This window comes from Microcebus murinus, chromosome 25, assembly GCF_040939455.1.
Source record: "Microcebus murinus isolate Inina chromosome 25, M.murinus_Inina_mat1.0, whole genome shotgun sequence".
Classification (NCBI taxonomy): Eukaryota; Metazoa; Chordata; class Mammalia; order Primates; family Cheirogaleidae; genus Microcebus; species Microcebus murinus.
The window spans coordinates 11,170,760-11,196,897 of record NC_134128.1 but is presented as its reverse complement, the minus strand read 5'-3'; the positions used below and the strand labels follow the sequence as shown (position 1 = coordinate 11,196,897).

The window sequence follows — 26,138 nt, the reverse complement described above, 5'->3', positions numbered from 1 at the left end:
GGACACCCAGTTTCGGCTCATTTTAGGGTGTGAAGCTTTTCAATTCATGAAGAAGGTTAAAAAGAAAAAAAGACGGAACCATGGATGGAAAACGAAATAGAAAATCATGCAGGCAATTGGTTTATTTGCTGACTTCGATCTTGGATCCACGAACATACCTAATACTTGGCAAAAAAAACAGCAGGGGGAAGGGGGTGGTTAACCACATAACTCAACTATGTGGCTACAGGCATTCCGTGGCTCTCTCCCAGCCAATTCTACTCAAAATTAGGAATCACGGCAGAACCCCAAAGCTGCCTTCCCAAGGTAACAGGCTAAGAGTTCAGCTACGAGAAAACACTTGACTTCTGGGCAGCAAACGGCGCTGCTTCATCAGAGAAAATGCTGACTTTTCCGGTTTCAGAGGCTAGGGACACACGTACAACACAGCAGAGACACTCAAAGAAGGGAGCCCGGAAACGCTTCTAAAGGGGAACATCAGACGGAGCGCTCAACGAGGGAAATTCCGCAGTTCCCTATCGTACCTCAATCTCCCAGCCTCAGGCCCGCTCGGGGCCCGCCCGCCGGAAGGGAAACCGAAGGAAACGCCACGTCGAAGGCGTGGGCTGACGAAAGCGCGCCGACGTCACTCGCCGTCCTTCCGGCGATGGGCGGTCCCGGGACCGGCAGGGGAGGCGGAGCGGAGGCGGGGCCTGGGGCTGGTAGAGGCTCTAGTGGGTAGGTGGGTTCAGACAGAGGGGACTACGGGTCGGCGTTGGGCTCAGTGGGCTCGAAACAAAGGACTATCCGGTAGGGACGCGGTGCGGCGCCTTCTGACGGGTAGCTGAGCTTCGGATCTAGGCTTCGCGGCCAACCAGTGCCTTCGCTGCGCGGTCCCAGTCGGCTTTTCCTCGGTTCCCCCGCAGCCAGCGCCGCGGTGGGGGGTCCGGCGCAGCGGCACCTGCTGCTGAGGGACCCCGAGGCCCGCCCAGGTGCTCATGATGGGGCTGATCTTCGCTAAACTGTGGAGCCTTTTCTGTAACCAAGGTAAGAAGGATGGAGCCGCGCAGCGGTTCGCGACGGGTCCGGCCGCCCGAGGCAGGGGACAGCCGGAGACTGGGCTCTCCGGGGACAGAAGCGTTCTGAGCCGCAGAGAAGTGACTTAGTCGAAGGGGAGAGCAGAAACTCGACATTTTAGACTGGGAGAATATGCAGGAGAGACGTGATGTGTCGGAGAAAGGGGCAGTCAGAAGAGAAAGCATTTGGTGTCCCAGAATCCAAATTGAGAATTTTTGGATTTTAGCGAAGTAAAGTGGAACACACATAAAGACGCTCGGGGGCATTTGGAGGGCCTTCTTGGTCTCTGATTTGGTGCACTTGTGTCTGTGTCTAGCCCCAGGGTAAGTGTCAGCCCAGAAATCTAAAACTTTTTTTTTTTTAAACGTGTTGCTTTGTTTTCCGCCCTGCCTTCTGAGCCAGTCACGCTCCGATTTCACCTGATCTCTAGGACTTAGAAATGTGTTATTCTATTCAGATACATGGGGTTTTCTGAAATCTTCATCCTATGCATTTTTTTCCCTTAGACGTTAAAAAACCTGAATGCTTTCGGTTCTGTGTAAGATGTTACGTGTCCGTAATTAGTCTAGAACAGGTTATGAGACATCTAGAAGTCGCAAGTCCAAAGGGCCAAGAAGTTGTAAAACCTGTTCTGAGAATGGGATGGGATGTCTTCTGGAGAAAATATTTAGACAAAAAAGGGGCTGACGATAAGTTAAGTTGTAGGCTTTCTATTTACAGAATGGATTCTCAGTAATTGAAACCAGTTTTTAAGTGCAACTAGTTTCATTTTACATTTATGAATTTTATTTTTATAAAGATACCGATTTGTTATTGCTAAAGTGGGTATCCTTTTTCTGGATTTAAGAAGTCGTGAAGACCATGAAATGGTGTTAGTTCACTTGTTCTGTGGATTGATAAGAACTTTAAAATAATCTTTTTGAAGGTCATAAGTAAAGATACATATGTGTGTGTCTATCTGCAGTTACCACAGATAAATATTATTTATCAAATGATTTCAAAGTAGCCAGAGTTTAACTCTCTGTGGATATTATCTGCAAATTTAATTTTATTTTTTCAGCGTGTTTATATATTCTAATCCTTGTTACTTATATTCACTACGTAAAGCAGCATTTTAAGACGCTTAAAAGTACATAAAGAGTGATACAATAATCACCTGTTTATCTTTCCCTATCGCTTAAGAAATAACATTAGCAAATTACTTGGTTTTGCATGTATACCCTTTCCCATTCCTGTTTCTCGCTTTTTTCTGTTTTAATACTACTTCTCCTTTTTTTTTTTTTTTTGTTTGAGGCTTCCTTAAGCAGACTAGAAGGGAATAAAAGATGTAAAGGGAGAATTGAGAAGATGATGAAAGACAATCAGTGGTTACTTTTGTAGTCACATTGTTCAGTCCTCCTAAATCTCCATTTCTACTTAGATTTTTTTCTTTAACTTTTCTCTTGAAAATTTAGAACTAGTGGTTATTCTGTCATTTTCTTCGCATTTACTCTTGTGGCCATAGGTCCATCTTCAGAGTTAAGACCATACTTATTCTCAGAGTACTCAAAGATTAAATGAGACAGACATGGAAAAAATGCAGTATGGCAAATTATTACATTTAACAGATATGTGTAAAAAGGTAGTGAGGGCATCAAGAAAAAAGTGATTAATTTTTCTCAGGTACTTTCTGGGAGACTTTGCAGAATAAGGTATACTTGGACTTTGATGATGAGTAGGAGTTTAGGACGCATGCTAGACAAAGAAGGAGCAGTTTATTCTAGGACAAAGGAATAATATGCAAAAGGAAGAGGAATCAAATAGTTTGGTACATTTAGGGGTAGATTGAAGAGGTAGCCTGGAGAACCAGATCACAGAGGGCTAAGATATTAAACTGTTGAGAGCAAGCAGTGAGCCATTGAAGAGTTTGATCATACATGTTTTTTAAAGCAGGAGAATAATGTGATCAGATCTATATCTTAGTCTGTATTTTTGTTTTCTGCATCAATTAAATTAATTGTCAATGTCAGCATTTTCCATTTTTGTCACTATGTATATCTATCTAATCCAGAGGTATTAGATGTATTAAAATAGTATGCCCAAGGCCTCGCCTCAGATCACTTAAATCAGAACAGTATAGGATGGCCTGAGCATCAGTACCAAGGTAACTGGAATGTGCAGCTAGTGTTAAGAACTACTAATCTTACCTTCTGTACGCCTTTCCTTTAGTCCAATAGTTTCTCACTCTCATCTTTTTTTTCCTGTAGCATTTTACAGCCCCAAATATCTTGTCACAAATTAGATGCTTTCTGAGAATAAGAATACTAAAGTATGTATTGTCTAAGTTAAGCAACTTAAAAGTACATAATAAATGCCAGTAATTTTATATTGTTTCATTTTAAGCTAGAAAACGGATTACTTTGACAGTTATTATTGAAGGAAATAATTTCAACATCTGATCACCTTTGCAAGCATTTTGTATATCCAAGTGGTTCTTTATGTGTGTTTCTTAATATCTTTGTGTGTGTGTGTGTATGTGTGTGTGTGTGTATATATGTATGGTATCTTTAAACTCACCTCTAAAACTTTGCATTCCTTTTTTTTTTGTTTTGTTTTGTTTTTTAATCTTGTCTTTCATAGGCATGGTCTTTTTCTCTCTGTGCTGTCACTATACAAACCTGTCAACAGTTATTTCTAATGTTATCCAGAATTGAGAACAAATGAAATAAGGTTTTAATTGTAGTTCATTTTCACAACCAAGTAACAACATCTTAATTTCATTATCTCATTATTTCTCATCTGTGAGTTTCATGTTATTTGCAGCACTGATAGCCAACTTTTTATGAGATTGTTACTGTTCTGTACTTCTGACTGCACAAATCTTGTGGCTCACATTTCTCCCTTAGCTTATTCTGCTCTTAATTCTGAACTTTCTGATGGTTTCAAACACACCAAACTTATTATTTGCTCCTTATCTTCCAAAGCATTCTTTATCCATGGTTCAATTAATTCATTCATTCAGATTTCTGATCAAATGTCACTCCACAGACATGCCTTCCCTGACCACTTCATCAAAAATGGCACTCTCCCCACCCCAACACTCATTCTGTCTTTACCATACTGTTTTTTCTCAGTAATGCTTATCACTACCTGTAATCGTGTTATACATTTGTTTACTTGATTGTTCTCTCTTTCAGTGGAAATAACTCCTCAAGGCATGAACTTTGTCTTATTCATTACTATACCCACAGTGCTTGGCACATAATAGGTTCTAATTTTTGTCCGTTTTTTTCCAAAAGTAACACATACATTGCGTTTTAAAGTTAGTGTTAAAGTCTTGCACTGGTATGTATCAGTCATATCTCATCAAACCCTTAACTTTTTTCCAGTATATACTTCCATATATCTGAATAATATGCCTATATGGAAATTTTCATTTGTCTTATTGTGCGAGAAGAGAAATTAGTACTTTTGTTTCTCTTCCTCATCATCCTAGTATAGTTTTTTGGTTTGTTACACACTACATCTTTTCATTATGACTAAAGTTTTATTGCTGAGCCATGGTGGGCTGTAATTATGTTTCCTTTTTTTCCTACAACTTTTCCCCCTAGAGTCCTATCTTCTCATTGCCTTAGTTTTCTTTGCACAGTTGGTTAAGTTGTTTCATGGTATCCCAAAACTTCTCTGTAACCATTTTTCCCACCTCACACCAATCATCTTGATGATTTATCTTTCTCCCCCACCCCTACAGCCCTCCATCTTGCTTCAGACTAGACTGATTTCCCTCTGTGCCTGATTATACAGCTGTTCTGGACTTGTCTTTGCTATCATTCTAGAAATTTCCTATGCATTTCTATTTTATCAAACCTATGTCTTCTTTCTTGCTTTACTCTTACTTTGATGAAACACACTCTCTAGAAATTTCCTGCAAATCTGTCCACAGTGAGGTGTTTTGTTGTTGTGGTTGGTTTTTTTTTTTTTTTTTTTTTTTTTTTTAATTTGAGATGGGATCTCAGGATCTCACTTTGTTGCCCAGGTGGGTCTCAAACTCCTGGGCTCAAGTGATCCTCCTGCCTCAAGTGGTAATTTTTTTTCTATTCCAAATGCCCCAAAATTTATTGGTCTTGCCTCACTTTTGATTTATAATTGGGATTACTGTAAAATTCTGAATTGGAAAACATTTATTTCAGAATTTTGAAGACATTGTCTTGTCTTCCATTCTCGATTTTTTTTTCCTCTTCTGGTAGTTTTTAGAATTTTCTGTTTAGCCTTGATATTCTTAAATTTCAAAAGAGTGTACCTTGTGTCATTTTTTGTTCTTTATGTGTAGGCTCTCTGGACCTTTTCAGCCTAAACATGCACCTCTTTGGTTCTAGGATTTTTTTTTTTTTAATTATTATTTCTTTTTAGATTTCTTCCTCTCCTTTTCTGGAAATTCTGTTGGTCCTATTGTGCTAAATTGGTTATCAAAGACTCTTTTTATCTAATTCTCATTATTATTATTATTATTGAGTTCTACTTTCTGATAATTTCCTTAGTTTTCTACTCTGTCTATTGAATATCATGATTCAGCAATCATATTTTTTATTTGCAAAAACTTTTTATTTGCTAAATATTTTTTCATTGTTCTTATGGCAGCATTCCATGAACAATATATCTTCTGTCTAGATTTATTTGAAGTTTTCTTCATTCTCTAATTTTTCATTTCTACTTATTAGCTTTTCATATATTTCAAGGCATGAATGTACCACAGTTTTTTTATTCATTTGCATCATAAGGGGTTGTAATACCATGAATACCTTTAAGACTTTCTGTAGACATATTTTCATTTTCAAGTAAAGATCTAAGAGTGTCATTTTAAAGTCATAAAATAGAGATATATGATTACTTCTTATAAGAAACTGCTAGATTATTTTCCAAAATTGTTCTACCATCTTTATACTCTCACCAACAGTGTTTGAGAGTTCTACTTGTTCTACATTTTTACTAACATTTGGTATTGTCAGTCTTTTTAATTTTAGGCATTCTGTTGGATGTGTAGTGGTATATCATTGTGGTTTCAATGTACATTTTTCTGGTAACTATTGAGGTTACTATTTTACATGTGCTTATTCGCCATTGGTGTATGGTCCCTTGAAGACAGTTCAAATCTTTTGCCCATTTTTAAAAATGATTTTGGGGGGGTCTTTTTTTATTATTGAATTTTGGGAATTATTTATATATTCTGAAATTGAGCCCTTTGTCAGATATATGTTTTGTGAATAGTTTCCCTCTTCCTTTTCTTCCTTTCTTTTTTTTTTTTTGAGACAGAGTCTCAGTCTGTTGCCCAGGCTAGAGTGCGCTTGAGTGATGTGGTGTCAGCCTAGCTCACAGCAACTTCAAACTCCTGGGCTCAAGCAATCCTCCTGCCTCAGCCTCTCCTGAGTAGCTGGCACTACAGGCATGCACCATCATGCCTGGCTAATTTTTTTTCTCTATATATTTTTAGTTGGCCAATTCATTTCTTTCAATTTTTAGTAGAGACAGGGTCTTGCTCTTGCTCAGGCTGGTTTTGAACTCCTGACTTTGAGCGATCACCCACCTTGCCTCCCAGAGTGCCAGGATTACAAGTATGAGCCACCGTGCCTGGCGCCCTGTTCTCTTTCTTAATGGGGATTTTTGCTGAGCAGAAATTTTTTAATTTTGGCGAAGTCCAATTTCCTCCAAAAAATTTTTGTTTTAGTGGCTGGTGCTTTCTGTGTCTTCTTTAAGGAATCTGTTCCTTTCATCTAGAAGTTTTATTATGCTTAGCTCTATGATGCACATCCAATTATTTTTGGTTTATGATGTGAATAGGGATTGAGTTTCATTATTTTTTTTACATGGACACCTGCTTGTTCCAGCATAATTGCCTCAAGACTTTTTTCCCTCACAAAGATTGCCTTGGAGCCTTTGTTGAAACTCAAAACTCCAATGACCTTATGAACATGAGCATTCTGGGCATTTATTTTCTTACATGGATCTATATGTATGTTTATCCCGAGGCCATACTATACTATATTGATTACTGTAGCTTTATAGTAAATTTTGAAGTCTGGTAGTGAGAATTCTCTTTGTTTTGTTAATCTTTTAAAAGAAAATGTTTTAATTTTCTCTATTTTTCTTTTTTCTATAATTACTGCTATTTATTTCCTTCCTTCTACTTACTTTGGGTTTACTGTTTTTTGGTTTTATTTAAACAGTGTAGCTTCTTAAGGGTGTGGCTTTGTGTTATTTGTGTTTTTGTCTCTTCAGATATAAACATTTTAAAGCTATAACTGTCTCTCTTGTGTACTGCTTTAGCTACATTTTGCAAATTTTATAATAATATCTTGTATTTGAATGTTCAGTTTGAAATATTTTCTAATTTTTTTGTGTGTGATTTCTTCTTTGACTTGTGGTTTATTTGTTATGTGTGTTTAGTTTCCAAACATTTGTTGTTTTTTAGATAGTTTAGTCTTGGTTCCTAAAGAAACTTACTTGTGGTCAGAAACATATTTTGTAAGATTTCCATTTTCTTTTTCAAATTTATTGAGACTTTTTAAATGGTCTGTCAGTGGTCTTTTTTGGTCTATGTACCATTTACAGTTGAAAAGAATGTGTATTCTGCAATTGTGTATAATGTTTTATAAATGTTTATTAGGTTAAGGTGGTTGTCTTATTCAGATCTTCCATGTTTTAATACATGTCTCATGGAGAGAGCATATAGTTGGATCTTAGTTTTGTATCCATTGTCAAATTCTCTCCCTTTTAATTGGAATACTTAGTTTAATTTTAATTGGAATGCATAGTCCAGTTTATTGATATGGTTGGATTTATAATATGGTTGTATGTATATTAAGGCCTGCTATTTTACTATTTGTCCCAGAGAGTTGTTGTTACAATATTCCTCCTTTCCCACTTTCTTTTGGGTTATTAAATGGTTTATTTTTAGGATTCCATTTTATTTTATTTAACTTTTTTTATGGGGGCAGGGCAGGGGAAAGGGTATGGGCTGTGAAAGAAAGAATTCTTATTTGACTTTTTATCTATTCCTTTTTGCATTTTTTTATGATGCCTCTAGTGACTATAACATACATTCTTAAGTTTTCACAGTCTACCAAGAGTTATTAATGTAACACTTTTGTAAAATGCAAGCACCTTAAAACTGTAGAATTCTACTCTCCCCTCCCCTAGTCCTTTTTTCTGTGTCATCTTATATATTATATCTACATATGTTATGAACCTTACAAAATATGTTGCAATTTTTGCTATAAACAATCACATGTTTTTTAAAGTTTTAAGACAGGTTAAATTTCTTATATTTACCCACTTTACTATTTTTGATGTTTTTAATTTCCATGTGGCAGAAGGACTCTAGCATTTTTGTAATGTAGCTCTGCTAGTGATTGATTCTTATTTTTTTGGCTTGAAAATGTCTTTATTATGCCTTCCGTCTTAAAGTATATTTTTGCTGAATATAGCATACTAGGTTTTTTACTTTTCTTTTAGTGCTTTAACTTCATTCCAGTGTTTTCTGGCCTTTTTTTTTTTTTCTGATGAGAAGTCCGCTAACTTGTCTTTAGGTAGCTTAGCGTTTTTCTCTTGCTGCCTTCGGTCTTTAGTAGAGACCCCATCTCTACTAAAAAATAGAAAGAAATTAGCTTGACAACTAAAATATACATATATATATATATATATATATATAATTAGCCAAGCATGATGGAGAATGCCTGTAGTCCCAGTTACTCGAGAGGCTGAGGCTGGAGGATCGCTTGAGCCCAGGAGTTTGAGGTTGCTGTGGGCTAGTCTGATGCCACGGCACTCTAGCCCAGGCAACAGAGTGAGAGACTGTCTCAAAAAAAAAAAAATTTTTTTTTTCTTTATCTTTGGTTGTCAACAGATTAACTGTGATGTACCTAGCGTTTCTTTTCTTTATACTTAACCTATTTAGAGTTTTCTGAGCTTCTTGAATTTGACCATATTTCATATTTTGGTACTCACCCAGTTTACTTGTTTAACTTGTATTTCTTAGACCAGTTTTTTCCCCAAACTGCCAAGTATAAGTCATTAGTTAATAATGTCATTTAGTGATCCCAGTATTTAAAAAGGAATGGACATTCCAAAATAGAAACTAACAGAATGTATCTCAGTTAATAAAGTTACTGTTTTGTGAAACTTTTGTTTGAGTTACATGTGTCCTGGGTTGTGAAGTTAAATATATTTCTTAACTGTGATCGATGTCAAACAAGTTTGAAAACCATGGGTTAGATTGTCTGTGCTCTTTGACATTTGCCTTCCAGATTATAATCTTCCCATGGGCACCATTTGAATTCTCATGTTAGATGCATTTCATTCAGTGTGTTCTTGCTGAAGCCCTCTCATCAATTCTTCTGTTCAGTGAATTGGGGAAAAGGTCTTTGGTATCTTCTTGGGCACTTTAACCTGGCCTGTGACATTATAGTGTTCTGCCTGCTTTAAACTCTTTAGGCTTCTGTATTTAATACCAGAAGATGGTTTTTCTTTTACTCAATAAACTTTTCTTTTTTATTATAATATGACTGTAAGACTCAATTTTGTCACAGAGATGGGGACGCATCACATTAAGAGACCATTAGCCAAATTTTAAAAAGTAAAAATAATATAAGTATGTTTTTTTATATTTACTATTGAATTGAGAAGCTAGGTTATAGAACATGGTTATCTTTTCCCATAGGCTCTAGCTTCTTGAAGACAATATATTTTGTAATAAATACTTACAAAGATTCTGTACTTAAGCATTTTTTAAAATAATATATTTAAAGAATTAAAAAGTAAATCTCTTTAGACATTGTATTTATATCTAGTCTGCCACTAATATGTAAATAGTATTAAAACATGACTAGGGAGGAAATTCATTGTCTAATACTTTAGAGCTCCATGTCTAGAATCAAATACCTGGCTAAGATTCTCTTTACTTCCCAGCAACATGACCTTGGGCAACCTAAAACTCAGTTTCCTCGTCAGTAAAATGAGGAATAACATCACTTTCTCATAGAATGATTATGAGGATTAACTTACATAATGCATGTAAAACACTTAGAATGAAACAGTAGAATATTCCTTTTTAGTTTTTCCCCTTAGCTGAAAGTTGAATTCTAGATCTCATCCTTAAGAATATTACTGTAGGATACCTCTGTATCTGTTCTTTGTGCTAATCGTACTATTTTTTAAGTGCTTGTTTACATACTTTTAAGATTCTTGAGGGTGGAGTCCTTACCTTGTTCATCTTAATCATAAATATTAGTCAGGCATTTAAATGAACTTAATGTTGAATCATTGAATCATCAGATTTACATTGCTGCTCTGAAAAAATTTAGGCATTCAGGAATGTGAGTACTGTGATGGAAGTGGTTCTCATGGCAACTTCCTTACATACTCTGTGGAGGTTCACTAGTAGCTTTTTAGGTATTCTTCCCTGGAGAAAGGGAATCTTTAATATGCTTGATATAGGTTAAAATCTAGGAAAGTTGGTACCTGGAGCGTCTGCTTGTCTTTTTCAAAGGAGATTTCAGAATATATAGCAATTAATAGAATAATTAGACAGGCCTTAATAGGTGACTCTTCAGTGCAAAACGCCAGAAGGAGGAAAGGACTGAAGAGGTTTTTGTCATACAAAGAGCAGAAAGAGTATCTGCTCAAAAGAATTGTAGAATCTAGGTTAAAAAAAAAAAAAACATTAAAAACTAAGTAATTGCTTACAAGCAAATTAATGGATGGATGATCCTTGTTAAGCAGTAGAAATGGATCTATATCCCAAGCATTTTAGCAAGTAATTATAAATACTTTGCACCATTGTGTGGCTCTTACCTCTTTTCATCTCATCTTGCATTAGAATACATTAGTCTGCAGCTCACCGGAAGTGCTGAGCTTAACCAATGCTGAACATGTTTTTTAGCTACTTTGCTGCTTTTGCTGGTTGAGAGTATATGTGTCTTAGTGACAAGGAAAGCATTTCAGTTTTAAGCCTTAAATGGGATTTTTTAAGTGAAAGGAAGAAAAAAAATCCTGGTGCACACAGATGGGAAAACTTACAGGTGTAAAAACAACTCGATAAAAGGCTAACTTGATTAGTACAGACTTTAACACATTGACTGACACACACACACACACACACACACACCCACCCACCCACCCACCCACCCACCCACCCACCCACCCAGAAACTTTTCTGTGGGACCACAGTGTTTTATTATGAAAATAGAATAAAAACTTTGAATGTAAAGGTCAACATAAATAGAAAAACGAAGTTCATTGACTTTATTCATTTAATTCACGTTTTTAGAATTGTTAATATTAATTGTAACAATAAGAGCATCAACAGGTAAAATTTTATATGTGCTTCACATAGCCCCAGAGTCAAAACTAGAGTGAGTTAAATACAACTGTCATGGCAGTTAATGTGTTAAGTAGGTGTGCAAAGCAGTTTTTTAAAAACTGGCTCTGAAGTCATAACATCATGTCCCCTTGTGTCTAGGTTTATATTTGTGGCCCCCACCTCCCAACTTCAGTATAAGTGACCAAGTTCTCCTGTGCTTCCTTCTTACCCATCTCCCATCTGCTTTTACCAGAGAACTAGAGATCATAATTGGTTGTCTCACTTAAGGCAGCTAGCCTTAACATCATAAAAGTTCTCTGTATTTTAACAGTCCAGTAATAGATATCAAGTGAATGATTCTCATTAACAAGCTAACTAATAATCATTGTTGGAAGCATGTAATTGCAGTATGCAGCAGTGTTAAATGTTTATGGTTTGCTTTCTTTTTGTAGAACACAAAGTAATTATAGTGGGACTGGATAATGCAGGGAAAACCACCATTCTCTATCAATTGTAAGTATAAGTGTTTATTAACCAGTTTTCATTATTTTAGTTATTGAAATTAACCTTTTATAATTAATAAGATGAGATACATTATAATATGATGGAAAAACTTAAACATATGGTTTTTTATTTTATCAAATGCACTATTTTTAGAAAAGCAAGTAAAATAGTTGTATGTTTGCTAAAGCCTTCAGAAACACTCATTGTTTTCTGGCCTTGAAAGAAAGAATTAATATTAAACTAATATAAATAAAGCACATATTATAGTGCTGGGGTAAGATGATAAAGTGGATTTCACTTAGTTTTTCCCACACTGAGGTTCATGTAAATAAATTGTTATCTCTGGGAAGCTATTGCTACTGTCCGTTTAACAAAGCCAGACTTGTCAAATCCAAAGAATGAGATCACCCTTGAAAACACTGCTGTAGTAGCTTGTAATAGGGAGAGACTTGAAACTCAAGAGAAATATATTAATACCTTAAGGAAATTTTAACAGCCCATGAATCCACTTGTCAGGTACCTTCCATTATCCTTTCAGTGCCAATGAAATGATCCTTGTTTAGCAATGGAAATGGATCTATAACCCAAGCATTTTAACAAGTAGTTCTAAAATACTTCGTACCTTTCTGTGGCTCTTACCTCTTTCCACCTCATCTTGCATTAGAAGTAGTTAGTCTGCACCTCACCAGAAGTGCTTCACTTAGCCAAGGCTTAACATGTTTTTCAGCTGCTTTGTTATGGTTTGTTTCAATATGAATAACTTACTTATTTTTCTTTCATTCATTGGCCATTATGTATTTAAATATGACTTAGTCTTTAAACATCAAATTTAAACATTTCAGAAACCTGTCATCTTTGTTGAAATAATCTTAGCTTCAAAATATATATAAAACCCAAGGGAAAATTACAAACCCCTTCCAACACAGAACTGGGATGTTATCAGCAAATACTTATTTGTTGAATGAATTAATTAATGTAGCTCATCCAATGATTATGATAGTACAAGTTGTATGAACACCAGTACTTTAAATATATTTATTGTTAATTTTAATTAAAATTTTTATTTGCGGCCTGGCGTAGTGGCTCACGCCTATAATCCTAGCTCTCTGGGAGGCTGAGGCGGGCGGGCGAATTGCTCAAGGTCAGGAATTCAAAACCAGCCTGAGCAAGAGCGAGACCCCGTCTCTACTATAAATAGAAAGAAATTAATTGGCCAACTGATATATATATAAAAAATTAGCCGGGCATGGTGGTGCATGCCTGTAGTCCCAGCTACTCGGGAGGCTGAGGCAGCAGGATTGCTTGATCCCAGGAGTTTGAGGTTGCTGTGAGCTAGGCTGACGCCACGGCACTCACTCTAGCCTGGACAACAAAGCGAGACTCTGTCTCAAAAAAAAAAAAATTTATTTGCCCATGGCCTTATCTTTTTAGGATTAATTTAGGTTATTAAACCTGAAGTAATTTTCATGGCTAAATCTCATATAGAGAGTCTTCAAAATTATGGATAGCCTACTTATTACCCAGTGGTTGCTACTTTTCAAGTAATGATATCACAGTCACCTAGAAACTTGCTCTTTCAGAATGGGGCATTGGTTCTCACCTAACAGATAACAGGACATGGTGGTATTAGAATATTGAGCCACAGAAAAGCAAACTCACACCACTGTGTTCCTTACTATTCAGGTCAAGCTTTCAGTTCATTCCATTAAAACAGTGTTTCTTCTGGAGTTTTCCTTTTTCTAGATATTTATTTGCACAAATGTTTCTATTTTTCATGCTAATAATTATTATCACCAGTACTTATAAGGAATATTGATCTTAAAAATATAGAGATAAAACGCTTCAGGTTCTCGAGATTTATAAGAGTTTTAATGGTGTCTTTCAACAGTTTAATGAATGAAGTGGTTCATACTTCTCCAACCATAGGAAGCAATGTTGAAGAGATAGTTGTAAAGAACACTCATTTTCTTATGTGGGATATTGGTGGCCAAGAGTCCCTGCGGTCATCCTGGAACACATATTACTCAAACACAGAGGTATGCTAAGATTACTTTTGAATTTTAATAAAAAGAACTAAGACAGAAAATAGGCTGTAACTAAGGCATATTGACAGTTGTCTTTTAATAAGATAACTTTTTATAAGGAATTTGAGTTTTCAAGTAAAAGGCAAGTAGAAGGTATAGTGGGAGCTATTATTAGGTGAGTGCTTACTGTTGCCCAGACTCTCTGAGTTCATCCTCACAATAATACTGTAATCTCCAGTGTTGGGGAAATCTGGCACTAAAAGAAATAAGAGACCCTGATTGGGTGAGGAGTAAAATATTTTAAGCATAATTTAATAAAATATTTCAAATAACATGAACTGAACATTCAAAATTTTGGTTAGATTGCATTTTCTTTTTATTTTTTTATTTTAGTGTATTATGGGGGTACAAGTGTTAAGGCTACTTATATTGCCCATGCTTCCCTACCCCCTCGAGTAAGAGCTTCAAGCACGTCCATTCCCCAAACGTTGCACATCTTACTCGTTGTGGTTGTATAGCTTTCCTACCCCCTCGAGTAAGAGTTTCAAGCACGTCCATTCCCCAAATGTTGCACATCTTACTCGTTGTGGTTGTATATACCCCTCATTTTTTTTTTAATTTTATTTTCTTTATTTTAAATTAATAATCAGTGGCTTTAATTTTATTTATTTTTTTGAGACAGAGTCTCACTCTGTTGCCTGGGCAAATGCGGTGGTGTCAGCCTAGTTCACAGCAACCTCAAACTCCTGGGCTCAAGCGAGCCTCCTGCCTCAGCCTCCCAAGTAGCTGGGACTATAGGCATGCGCCACCACACCCAGCCAACTTTTTCTGTTTTTAGTAGAGATGGGGTCTTGCTTTTGCTCAGGCTGGTCTTGGACTCCCAGAGTGCTAGGATTACAGGTGTAAGCCAACTGCACCCAGCCTGTATTTTAATTTTAAAAAACGAATTTTCTGGTCATCCTCCAAAATGCTCTGTCATTTATTTATTTTCTTAGTTCAGAGCTAACCTAGGGAACAAATATGGCATATCCTTTATTTCTGCTTTTATTTGTTCCTTGAGACAGATTTTTTTAAGACAATGCAGAGCTGTTGAGAGAGATTTATCTTTGAGAATACTAGTGTACTATTGCATCCATATAATTTTTCTTTGCAAAGAGATATACTCAACCAACTATTTTTTCCTAAAATGAAACTTTTAAAAATTGGAGTTGGGGAGAGGGCAGAGGGATATAAGGAATTTTTGGTGAACAAAGTTGTCTTTTTAAATAAAAAATGATGTTTTAAATAAAAGATGTTTTAAATAAAAAACATCTATATTCTAGATGTATATAGTAATAGCATGTATATATGTGTGTGTAAGTAGTCAGAGTTGATTCTAGAAGACTTTGCATGGGTCCAGAAAGAGATTATTTTTTACTGATGCCATTTGCATGAAATGTTCTTTTAATAAACTATTTCTACAAGAAATATCAAAATTACTATAAAGAACAAAGGCCTTTATTGCAGCTCTCCAGCATAGCACATAGCATTTGCTGTCCGAGATTCTAGGTAGGGATCTGTATGGTATTTCACTAATCACTTTGTTCACCCTTGTCATCTTGCTTTTTGAAAATTCTTTATGTTGAGGAATCATCCAAAAGCTGCAATGTCTGTATTATAATACAAGAGGTTACAGGTGTTGGCTGATTCCTGACACCTTCCTCTCACTAACTCACAGTTACATCACCATATTGTGTCCATTTTTCCTTTGTCATCTTTCTCTCTTTTCTCGTATCCCTTTCTGAGCCTGTCTCACTTTATATTCAAATTGTCTCTCTTCCCCTAATTTTAAAGTTATCTCTATATTCTGATTCCACCCTTCCCATCTCAACTTATTTTGCCTGAATCCCCTCCTGTAACCCTCAGCACTATTTAACATCATTTCTTTTCTTTTGCAAAATGTGTTTAAGGGCCCTTTCTCACTGTATCTTCTTTTTTTTTACTTAACAAAGTTGCTTTTTTTTAAATGTGCATGACCTACCTTTTTTCATGTACATCTTTGCCAACAAATTTCTCTAGTTCTCCTGGCTCTCTTGCCTTTATGTAATTTCACCTGTATCTTCCTTTAGTATATTAGCACCCAAGTATTCATAAATATGTTTCAATTTAGCACAGTTTTTTTTTGAGCATTTATTCTTGCTATTGTTTTGTAAAAATATCTTATTAGTTTTTTTAATGTTTATGTTTTTCTTTCAAAATAGCTTTTAGTTTTAATAGGCATGAGATTGTACACATAAATAAGTAAACAATTATTGATCATTTATTTTTTATTTTTCTGGGCTTTTGTGGAGGTTTCATTATAATTATTGATTGTTTAAATGAATGATAATAGAGTACCGGTACTTTGAAGTTTTAGTGAAAGAGTATTACTTAAATTAACATAATTTTATTTTTTAAAGTTTTTATTATCAGCATTTGAAAGCAAATCTTAATATTATGTAGTATTATAATATATTCAGGCATCAGTGTTTTCAGAAAATAAACTTAAGCACGGTTTTTACTTGTTGAAATTGTAAGTTATAAACATTTAGATTTTACTGTTTGATGTGATTCAGTATTATAGAAGCTCTTTATGCTGAAAAAACAGTAGACATTTTATAGTAATGGCGATGCCATGTGAAGAAAGTACTTACATCACGTGAGTAGTTTTATAGAAAACTTTTCAAAACCTCACTCAATTTTCTTTCTTTTTAATTATCTTCTAGTTCATCATTCTTGTTGTTGATAGCATTGACAGGGAACGACTAGCTATTACAAAAGAAGAATTATACAGAATGTTGGCTCATGAGGTAAATTTCTGAAAGTAAATCTTTACAAAACAATGGAGTAAAGTATCTTTGGATTTTCTTTTTTACAAAGATTAATGTGGTACAATATTGATTATCCCATCAACACAACTTTATACATTAAATTGATGAAAGTCTTGAAGTCAAAAATTCACTTTACTCTTTCATACTTAAAAAAAACTAACATGTTAATTTGTGCACTATTGTTATTACAAAGATTTTTCAAAGTTAAAATTATGAATGCCTTAAAAAGTCTGATAAAATGAAATAAGAAAAAGGAAAACATATCTTTTCCCCAATAGCTTATAATAACTAAAAGATCTTTAATGAATAATTGGAGAGGACTTAATTATAAGTATTTCAGATATATTAAAAAAACTAGACAGTAAAACACATTCATATACCTCTTATTTAGCATAAGATACGCAATGTCTTATGAGACCTCTCCAATCTTCTTCCCTTCTGTCTCAGAGGTATCCACTATTCTAAAAGTAGTAATTATTATTCCTATGCATATTTTATAGTTTTACTACATTTTATGTGTCTAAATTATGCAGAATATTATATTCCGTATTCTTAAAACTTTGTGTAATAATGTCATAGGTATATCTTAACTTTTTTTTGCACAACATTGTGATTTATCCATGTTAATTTTACTACTGTAGTTCATTCCTTTAACAAGTGTATAGTTTTCCAGGGTATGAATATACCACAGTTGATCTATCTAGTGTTTTTATAGTAAAAACAATGCTGAAATGAACATTAACCAATGAACTTATGTTATACAAAGACTAATAAGTAATAGGTATTGCCCAGCTCCTACCTCTAATACTTTATTTTAAATTTTGGAGAAACTAGTACTTGGTAACATACTACCGTATTTGCCCATTAGAATATTGCTCATGTAGTTTTGAGTCAATATTTAATGTTCAGGTTTATTTTCTTTTTAGTTTGACCCCTTTGGCCCATAAATAGAAAAATAACTTTTAATTAATTATTTTACTTAAACGTTAATGTGTCAGCTGGGCGTGGTGGCTCATGTCTGTAATCCTGGCATTCTCGAGGCCGAGGTGGGCAGATCATTTGAGTTCAGGAGTTCAAGACCAGCCTGATCAACAGAGAGAGACTGCTACATCTCTACTAAAAAATAGAAATAAATTAGCTGGACAATTAAAAAAATATATATATATTTAATATATATATATATACTTTTAATATATATATATATAAAATGAGCTGGGCATGGTGGCAAATGCCTGTAGTCCCAGCTACTCAGGAGGCTGAGGCAGGAGCATTGTTTGAGCCCAGGAGTTTCAGGTTGTTGTGAGCTAAGCTGTTGCCACGGCACTCTAGCCCTGGCAGCAGAGTGAGACTCTGTCTCAAAAAGTGAATCATTAAATCATGGGTTTTTTGAGATAGTGTTTTGTTCTGTTGCCCCAGGCTAGCCTTGAACTCCTGGGCTCAAGCACATGCCAAGGCAGCCTGCTAAGTGTTTTTGTTTGTTTGTTTTATTTTTTTGTAGAGACTAGGTCTTGCTGTGTTGCCCAGGCTGGTCTATGACTCAGGGCCTCAAGAGATTCTCCCACCTCAAGCCTCCCAAGGTGCCAGGATTACAGCCGTGAGCCACCATGCTCTGCAAGATGATTTTTATTTCAATACAAATTTAACATTAAATATTATTGCTTGATCATTTTAAAGTAGACACATTTCTTTATACCACTTCAGCTGAGTATACTTTACTTTCTTGATTCATTAATTTGAATTATGATATTTCACATATTAGAAATATTTTGTCTTGGTTGCAGGATTTGCGGAAGGCTGCAGTCCTTATCTTTGCAAATAAACAGGATATGAAAGGGTGTATGACAGCAGCTGAAATCTCTAAATACCTCACCCTTAGTTCAATTAAGGATCATCCATGGCACATTCAGTCCTGCTGTGCTTTAACAGGAGAAGGGTAAGTGATAATCAGTCTGAGGGGAGGTATGCCTTTTTTCAAATTTCTTTCAGCTTTTTTAGGCCAATGTTTTCTTCTTGGATCATATTCCTTTCTTTTGTTGTTGTTCTTAATTAAAGGTGGTTTTTATATTGTGTCTCAGAGTTACAAGATTGAAATAATTTTAGTAAAATCTCTTTTCATAACTTTTAATGTAAATGTAATGTTTAATCAAAATAAAATCAGTAATAAGCTTTTGAATTAATCTTTACAATCCAAAATTGTTTATATTCTTTGTTGCTTTTATCATTTACTGAGCAAAAACTAATTTCACCTGAATTAAAGAGGAAATTTAAAAGAAATTTTACATTTTCTTCAAGGACTTAAACCCAGTCTCTCGGTTTTTCATGAACATACATCTCCTTTTTATTATCAGGAGTCCTTTTGGAAGACATCTTCTAGACAATAAATGTTTGAGACAAATGCCATTCTGGTTTAGTCTTCTATTCCTAGCAATTTGAATATGGATATTAGGCCAAGGAGAATCCAATATATGGATATATGGGTTACCCAGTTTGTGTCAGGAAACTAATTAACTTATCCCCAAATCAACCAGACCTTCTTAGTTTTTCTCTTAGTATTTCTCAGAAATAGCTTGCAATATAATAGCTATGTGTAGACCTTTAAAGTGAACCTTCCATTTAAAATTCTACTTACTATAGTGTTACTTCAATATTGACACTGAAGTATACAAATAATGATTGTAGTACCAGCCTTTGAGTTAGACTTAGTAAGTATGTTTTCAGTTTTTAAGTATAAAGTTTTTAATTTTGAAATACTTCTCTTTTGTTCAGGTTATGCCAAGGTCTAGAGTGGATGACCTCCCGGATTGGTGTGAGATAACTTTTTTGTTTGAAAGAGACTGCTCTATTTATTCTGTGACATGAACATTTTTTCCTAGTACCTTTAGCTGCTAAGGCAGCAGCATGTTTAATTTATAACAACACAAACCTCTATGAGCAACACTTGAATCAAGTGCAGCTGAACTGGAACATAAAAGATTTTTTTCTTAACTTTTTTTTAATGCACTAATCTTCAGTTGGATGAACATAATGTATAACTATGTTTTCAGCAACAAAATTCTTCTGTTTATTCTAATTATTCAGTGACTGCCTTGTAAGAAATGTTTGTCATATGTTTAATGTTTTCTGAAGTATTGTTATAACCTTAATGACCAATTTCTTTCAATTCTTGACCACCACTCCCTCCCAACCAGGTAATTACTAGCTTGATAGAGTAGTAGTGGAAGTCATCAGGTACTGCTTGCAAACTTCTCCAGCACTAAATATTTGCTCCCTCTGTAAACCATTTATCTTTGGGATGGAACTTATTATATAGAAAGAAATCTACCTAGAGTATATATACAAGGAAGATTAAACATCACGAGTACTTGCCTTTAAACTTCCACCACATATTGCAAGTCATGGAATAATTTTTAAGTTGCTATTAGCGTGGAAATTAAATAGGCTGTTTATTTATCTAAAGGAATTAAATTCATTTTTTTTCTGCCTACAACATATGGTCAAAAACTAATCAAGGTTAAATATTTCTTTGAAAGCCTAGCTTTAATGTTAAATACTGTTTGTTGGATAAATCTGGTATTTTAAGAGTGTCACAATATTCAATGCATATGAAACTATTGGTAGTTATTAAAGCATACCAGCACTAAAAATAAAATAAGACACTTAAAAATATATTTTACTATAAATTTAAAAACAACTTTATTATCAGCAAAAATTTCAGCTGTTCTATTTATATAAATAAGAGAAATCACATCTGCTTTGGGCAGTAAGCTAAAGCTGAAGTATGAAGAGTACATTTTTTTTTTTCTTAAAATTTGAAATTGTGTCTGTCATAGCATTTTTACCACCAGCAGTATATTACCTAAAAAAACATGTGGCTTTCCTTGAATCTGTTCGAGGGTGTTATGTAATAGATTTGAAACAATTGCCATCTTTGTAGTTTTGCCTTGAGCTCTAAAATCTTATAGGAAACTGCTGAATTTAATCCTAGCTTTTAGAATATTACTATGAGACTCAAAGTTATTCTTAACAACTCATAAATTAAGAAATAATTAAAGTGAAGAAAAAGTCATAATCAAAAGATTGATAGCATTAAAAAGTTTTTGAGACAGTTGTCTAATATAGACAATAATCTAAACAATGCATACCTTAAATTAAGAGGGAGGACAAGTACTGTAATTTCAATCCTGCTTATTCAAATGTGTGATTTTGCTGTAATGAAAGGGATAAAATGCATACTTAGAGAATAATACATCATTTTTTCAGTATTTTTTACCTTGGATCAAAAATGAGATTCAGTGTTCATAAGAATATCAAAATACCTGTCAAAGGTGGTACTTTGATTTTAATATTTTTTATTTGTAAGTTGATTTAAATTTCACTTTTTTTTTTTTTTGGTGTACTTGATTTATTATATTTAGTTAATTTAGTCAGATGTGGTAACATTTTTCCTATTTCTCTTTAGTGGTAGCATACCCTTGAACTGAAAAATGGCCAGAGGAAAGCTATCTAGACTTTAGAAAATAGTTGTTTAACTTTGTTTTGAACTTTTTTCTTAGTTATTCTGTACCAAGTAGAGGTTAAGTTTAATTTAGTTTTTAATATAAACCATAATCAAGAACATGAGAGAAAAACAGACATAAATCAGTATGGATACTTGTGGTGTGTACGTAAGGGACTGGGAGGGAGGGGACTGAGAAAATGCCATTTACCTGAAGCACACTTTGCCTGAATTTCTACTTGGTTATATTGTTTACCATAAATACTTAGGATAATTCTCGTACGTCCTGAGAAAAAGCATATTTAGTACTCCTGTATTTGTTCTTATGAAATGATTATCTGCCTTCTTGTATTTAGTAAGATTGGCTGGCTCAATTTTCTTCTATCAAATTATATGGTTATTTTTTATATTACCACATCAGCATTATATTGAAAGTGTTTTTAATAGTTGATTATATTTTATCAAACAACTAGTATAGGCTCAAATTTACTATTTAATTTTTAAAATACAATTATTTTATTTTCTACATCCTTTTTTAAAAAAACATTTTATTAGTTTTGGATTAGAAATGATTTATGTTAGCCATGTGTTGAAGATTAAATTGGCATCCAAGTAGACTTTGTGCCAATTGGGGAAAGTTCAATTAGGAAATTCATGTAAGGCTTTTTAAAAGTATTTTTTATGTTTGCATTCACTCTTTCCTGTTACAGTAATATGAAAACTGATTATCCTTTACTCCAAGAGAATGTTTTGACCCAAGCAAGTACCTAATACTAGAGCATTGATTCTGACATTTATTGTATGTCAGCCAACGATAAGATACCTGTCTGATGAAAATGTAAATTTGTAATTAGTGCCTTTATTCACATTTTGAGATAAGTTCTCAATTTTTTACTGTACCTGTTCTTTGGTCATCACATTAGCAGCTAATTAGTTTAGCAATTTGAGTTTCACCTTGCTCTTCAACTCCATATATTGCCTAGCAAAGGTTGTAATAAGTGAAAAAGCAAGGGACTCACCCACATTACCTTCAGGAGACTATTCTACCTTTTATTTTTAATTTTAAGCTGAAATCTTTTTAATATAACTAAAATGTAAAACTACCCTTGCAAGTTCAAATACGGCATTTTTCTTAATTTTGAATGTGTCATGTTCTTCATCTTTAAACCCCTCATTCTTATTGAAGCCCATTTGAGAACTCTTTTAGAATTAACAAGCTATTTTATAAGGGAATATACTGTATATTTTTATTGTTAATGTAATTTAATTCCTTAAAACCTGGAATATTTATATATATAATCTATTGAAAACTGAAGATTAAATATGTAATTTTCACTTTTAGTTTCTTGAATTAATATGCTTAAAGGTGTAATTACTTTTATTCTATATTCATTAGGAGAAAGATAATAAATTCAAATTTCATTACTGAAAAATTTTAAATGGATACCACCCCTACAGCCATAGTCATTTTGGTTACACATAATTTAAGTTTCATTATCTATAACAGAAGGAGAAAATAAAATTATTTTCCTATGGAAACTGAGTTATATATATATATATATAGGCAGTGCTGTAAACAATATTCTCTGAAGAGCTATGGGAGTCACAAAGCAAAGAAAATGTTAAAACAATAAAAAAGCTTTTTTTAAAAAAATCTTTTTAGTGTAGTATCTTAGGACAAATTATAAACAGAATTGTTTCTAAATGATTAATCCTTAACTATGTAAAATCACATCAGTAAAAAAATGTACTGATATGCTTCTGGATGGATGAATTTCATTAGAATTTATCCTTGAAGACTAACTTTATGATTCTAACTTTTCAACTGTGGCTTTGGTCTCACAAAACTTCACATCTAATTATATTCTAAAGGATCTTTTGCATTTTATTGGGATTAAGTCACTTCTAGATGCAGCATCTTATCTTGTATCTGATAGAATATTGTGCTGGCTATCCAATGAAGTGCATTTGAATCTAAATTTGGCCATTTGTCAATTGTCTAATTGACCCTGGACAATTACCATCCATGGCCTTCCTTTTATTTTTCCCATACTCAGAAACTTAAGCTAACTAGAACTCTAACAAGTCTTTTGGTTTTAAAATTCTGAATTATTAAAAGTTAAAAACCTCTAAAATATTAGGGAAATACACATAATATGAAATTCATTTTTATCTATTACTCATTTAGCAAATGAATACAATCAAGAAGGAAAAAAAGTTAGCAGTTAGTACCTGCTATTCCACTTTAACTGAATGAATAGCTAATGACAGTGCAAAAGAGAAACAAGCGATATTGCTAAGATATATTAAGCTGCTTATAAAGCACTCGTGTGTTGGAAATAGTGTTCTAGAGATTTTACCTTGCTTATTTTCCTGGTTTCACTAATTGGATGGAAATGGTTAGTTTGTTCAGAGTTTATTGCCTTTGGGGTCACCCCAAACTACAGTTCTGTTGGACTTTCCAATATTGAAAGGATAGTGTAGCCAGGATGTCAATATTTTATAAATGTCTGCATAAATCTGAAAGTGGTTTATAGTCATTGTTAGTTTTCAAGTAGTGTCTCATCCTTATTTATTTAGTATTACTATGAAGACTGAAATCCAAAATCCAGGTTCCAAAAAAAGTATTTTTTAAGAATTCTAGGTGGCCAAAGCCAAATAGAAAAAGTCAATATAAAAATATGTTCAAGTACTCTATTTTAAATTTAAAGTAGAAAAAAATGTATTCAACAGAAGTAAAGTCAGCTTTAAACGTGGCATATGTTAATTTAGAGTTTTAGAGGCATATCTAGAAACAAAGTCAAAACACTTGAAAGTAAACACAAACTTGGAGTAAGAGAATCTTCAAAAGGATATTAGGTAAGAAAACGTGTGAATGAAAGCAATGAATTTCTCCTCCTCCCCCTATTTAAGGCACTTAAAAGTACTAGAAATTATAGTCTTTTACTATGGAACTAGATGGCCTATATTTTTTAATGTGGCCAAAAGATTGAAGACTGATTAGGTTTTTAGAATTTGGAACTGTAGTCACATAGAGGCATCGTTTGCATTTTTAAACCAGTAATCTACATTTTCTCCTGGAAATGAAGAAATAATAAAATGTGCTGTGTATAGCTTTTGGAACAAAAAACAAAGTTTTAAAAGAATGGAAATGTTTTCTTGCACAACTCGTAAAATTTTAATTAAAAAATTACCTCATTTTTCAATCCATAAGGTGCTTTGCTCAAGTTGTGGGATGGTGCACCATCCCATAAATACTCCCCTCACCCAAACTGTATTTGAAATATGCAAAATTCATAGCTAAGAGATAGCATTCCTTGGAGTTTTTGTTTTATTTTATTCTTTACCACCAGCAGGGCTAACATGATATAGAGATTAGATTCACATACGCTTTTCATTAAAGCATATGGGCAAGTGCTCAGTCAATATTTAATTAGTTTAATTAAATAAGGAAAAATCCTTAAATTTGATTGATTCTATTATACTGTGAATATATTTCCATCAGTGTTGGTAAGATATCAAATGACTATCAGTTGATCTCTACTATATATGATTTATTTGCATGTTTTAGCCCTATGCATAATAGACTATAATCATTTTCATCTTCTTACATTTTCCCTCAGGAAATTCAGGGACTCTGAAGCCCCTATTTTATTCTCTTGGAGTAAACTGTTCAGTGCAGTTATAAAAACTTTTAATTTTTATTTTAAAAAAAGTTTAGCTGCTATTTCATTGAAAGTGTGAAATAAAATGATGGTCATGATTTTTTTTTCGGTTACAGAATAGTTATAAATTATACCCTGCTTCATCTATTCCACAGAGCATAGTTTTTTAAAAAAGCAAAAGGAAAAGAAACAACAAAAACTAAAATCATTTACAGCCTTGCTCTTACATTTATTCTAATCAGAGTGTAATGATTTTAATCACACATTGCTATCCTAACGTAAATTGGTGCTTTAGAGCATTAAAGAGGAAGCAACAAGCGCTGTATTCAGTATATTTCTTGCCTCAGAATGTAAAGCTACTTTAAAATGTCTGTATTCATATTGGTGTGCATTTCTTAAGATTTAAATGCAAACTGCTGTTATCCCTTAAGACCAGGCTTTCTGCAAAAGCTCTAAATATCTTAATCAGCCTGGTTGAATAGAAGATTATATTAATAAGGTCAAAATTATGAAGTGGGTCCTATGGTATTGTGCTGAGGGGAAAAAATGTTTTTCATGCCACAAATTGTGCTTCTGAACCCCAACTAAGCAACTGAAATATATAAGTATTAACCAAAAACAAAAAAACAAAAAAAAACTAAAACCAAACAAATTAGTTAATACATTCACATCATCACTTTTTGAAAATGGTTCAAAGCATGTTTTTCTAATGGTGGGGTTGCTTAAAAGACATGTTTTAAAAATTTTAATACTTCATTACTGTTATGAAATGCTTTTATGTGTTAAGTTTAGGTTACTGGTACTCATGATTTTTTATTTCTGCAATCATGTTATAATGAGTTGCTTGCATGCCTACTTACCCAAGTAAAAGGATGCTGTTTGCTCTGGAATGTTCATCGTTTAGACAGGTTTTCGCTCATTTGCAATCATGGTGCAATATAGTGTAACATTCATTTGTTTTCAGTCAACAGTTTTATTTTTGTCATAATAAATAATTACTTTTCCAATATGAAGTGAACTCAGTGTTTTCTTTTAAAGATAAAGTCTGCTTTAACAGTCTTTTGGTTGCATGTGATAGAAACCCACCTGTGCCAACAAAGAGGGGAATTGTATTATAAGGATAAGGTGGTGGGAGCTCATGGAACCAAAGGTCAGGAATACAACTGGATTTCTAGAACAAACTGGGACCAGAGACTGAAACACTGAGGAGAA

The 26,138-nt window shown here is 33.8% G+C and overlaps 1 protein-coding gene across 1 annotated transcript; it reads left to right on the top strand.

Annotated features, from left to right (window-relative positions):
- Positions 1 to 663: 663 nt before the first annotated feature.
- On the top strand, positions 664 to 25,935 carry ARL5B (ARF like GTPase 5B). The gene is made up of 6 exons (XM_012748667.3): positions 664 to 1,026; positions 11,842 to 11,902; positions 13,782 to 13,929; positions 16,662 to 16,745; positions 18,548 to 18,699; positions 19,533 to 25,935. The coding sequence occupies exons 1-6, from the start codon at positions 978 to 980 to the stop codon at positions 19,579 to 19,581; spliced, it is 543 nt and encodes a 180-aa protein (XP_012604121.1). The 5' UTR covers positions 664 to 977; the 3' UTR covers positions 19,582 to 25,935.
- The last annotated feature ends 203 nt before the right edge of the window (positions 25,936 to 26,138 follow it).

What these genes read in the sequence shown, in the direction of transcription:
- ARL5B (XM_012748667.3), top strand. Translation starts at nt 978, where the DNA reads ATGATGGGGCTGATCTTCGCTAAACTGTGGAGCCTTTTCTGTAACCAA. An exon ending in GAGCCTTTTCTGTAACCAAG is followed by an intron (nt 1,027 to 11,841) that starts GTAAGAAGGATG and finishes TTCTTTTTGTAG; the next exon opens with AACACAAAGTAATTATAGTG. An exon ending in TGTGCTTTAACAGGAGAAGG is followed by an intron (nt 18,700 to 19,532) that starts GTAAGTGATAAT and finishes TCTTTTGTTCAG; the next exon opens with GTTATGCCAAGGTCTAGAGT.